The 2,186-nt window shown below is 46.2% G+C and overlaps 1 protein-coding gene across 1 annotated transcript; it reads right to left on the reverse strand.

Moving 5' to 3' along the window:
* Nucleotides 1-458: 458 nt before the first annotated feature.
* LOC122000759 lies at nucleotides 459-1,941 on the reverse strand. The gene is made up of 3 exons (XM_042555214.1): nucleotides 1,838-1,941; nucleotides 1,662-1,737; nucleotides 459-734 (listed from the first exon to the last, which is right to left on the reverse strand). The coding sequence occupies exons 1-3, from the start codon at nucleotides 1,939-1,941 to the stop codon at nucleotides 459-461; spliced, it is 456 nt and encodes a 151-aa protein (XP_042411148.1).
* Nucleotides 1,942-2,186: the final 245 nt, after the last annotated feature.

Consider the following 2,186-nt stretch of genomic DNA (forward strand, 5'->3'; position numbering starts at 1 on the left):
TCCATGACTTAAGGACTTCCGGAGTACCTCATTGAAGAGTTAAGCTTAATCCAGGTCAGGATTACCCGACTAGGTTTTCTGTGCATATGCTTGTAGTGCTCATTCTTTGGCCTTAGATCTTTCTCTCAAACAACTACTGTTACAAAGAATAACACCTTCAGACATGGCAAGGCCGGAGGTAATTAGCACTCCATGGGTGGTCCAAACTTCAACCTTGAGCGCCCTATAAGTAATAGGCATTGGACGCTAGTTTCTTAATGACCTTATAAGGGTCATCCCACTGAGGTGCTAACTTAGTTACATCCTACTGGGCTGATCCTTTTCCATACTAGGCCCCCTTCTCTGAAGAAGTGAGGGATCACCCTCTTATCATAATTTTACTACATCCTTTGTCGATAGGCGGTCAACTGGGCGACCATCCTTTCACGAGTTTCACTGATAAGATTTAGCTCTAAAAGCTACCGCTCAGCATTCTTGGGGTCATACAGTAGACGCCGGGTGGATGGAACCCCAACCTCAACCGGCATGACTGCCTTATTGCGGTAGACGAGATGAAAGGGAGTGAGCCTTGTACTTTCTCGAAGAGTCATTCGATATGCCCATAGGATGCTGGAGAGCTCTTCCACCCAATTGCCACCCATGTGGTCCAACTTAACCTTTAGCCCGCACACTATCTCCCTGTTAGTGACTTTGGTGTGTCCATTGATCTGTGGGTACGCCACGGAAGTGAATGCCTGGGTGATGCCAAACCCTCAGCGTCATTCTTGGATCTTGGGCCCTTGGAACTGTTGACTATTATCCGAGACTAACTTGTGAGGGATTCTGAATCGGTACAAGATGTTCTTCCATAGGAACTAGACGACAGCTCCTTCTGTTATTCTGGTCAGGGCTTCTGCCTTTACCCACTTAAAGAAGTAATCCACCACCACGAGTAAAAAGCGCCTATGCCTGGGAACCATGGGGATAGGTCCCACGATGTCCATACCTCATTGGTCAAAGCGACAAGAGACTATTGAGGTCTTCAAAATCTCGGTCGGCCGGTGGGTAAGGTTTTGGTGCTTTTGGCAAGAGAGGCAAGTGTCTACAATCCGTTGAGCATCTCTATGCAAAGTAGGCCAAAAATACTCGGTCAGGAGTACCTTTCGGACTAGCATCCTTCCTCCGACATGGCTACCGCTGCATCCCTGGTGAACTTCTTGCAGGGTATACTCCCCTTCATCCAGACCTAGGCATTTGAGCAGTGGCCGAGAGAATATTCACTTGTACAATTGATCCCCAATTAGTGTATATGCATGAGCTCTCTTCCTAATTGATCTGCCTTCTTCAGCATCAGCAGGTAAGGCTCCTTGTTGAAGATAGATGATCATTGGCGCTCTCCAATCAATCGGTTCTTCTAAATTGTTTTGTAGGTTAATCTGTGCTATCAGGAAGCTCTGAGCTATCGACTTATCCAACACCCAAGTGGTCAAAGAGCTGGCCATTTTGGTTAGTTCATCTGCTCTTTGGTTGTCCGCTCGAAGAATCTTGGTCATTGTAACTTCCTTGAAGCCCTCCTTCATTTTCTCATGTGGTTCTCTATATAGATGTAGCTTCTTATTATTGACTTCAAAGCTACCGACCATTTACTGAGCCACCAGCTGAGAATCTGAGTAAATGATTACCCGGGTTACCCCTACATGTCGAGCTGCCTGCAATCCAGTCAATAGTGCCTCATACTGCGCCTCGTTGTTGGTAGCTCTAAAGTTTAGCCTAACAACTATTGGTCATGATAGTAATTGGGTGTGCTAAGAAATAAGGTCTTAAGCGGCGAGCCATGAGAACTAATCTGTAAACCAACTTTTCCAGGGTCGTGTATCGAGACTCGACCCCTTTCAATAGATGGATGAAGAAGTACACTAGCCGCTGTACATCATCCTGTTCTTTTACCAATACTGCCCCCATGACCTCAGGGGTAGTTGACAGATATACCCAGAGCAACTCTCTAGTAACAAGTTTAAATAGTGAAGGCAAGGCCTCCAAGCGTTGCTTCAATTCCTCAAAAGCCTTGATGTACTCTTCATTCCACTAAAACTTAGTAGCCCTTCAGAGTACCTAGAAGAAAGGGAGTGCCTGATCTGTAGATCGGGATATGAACCTGGAGAGCGCCATAATCTTGCTCACCAGCTTCTGTGCTTCTTTCAGATTCC

This window comes from Zingiber officinale, chromosome 1A (assembly GCF_018446385.1).
Source record: "Zingiber officinale cultivar Zhangliang chromosome 1A, Zo_v1.1, whole genome shotgun sequence".
Classification (NCBI taxonomy): domain Eukaryota; kingdom Viridiplantae; phylum Streptophyta; class Magnoliopsida; order Zingiberales; family Zingiberaceae; genus Zingiber; species Zingiber officinale.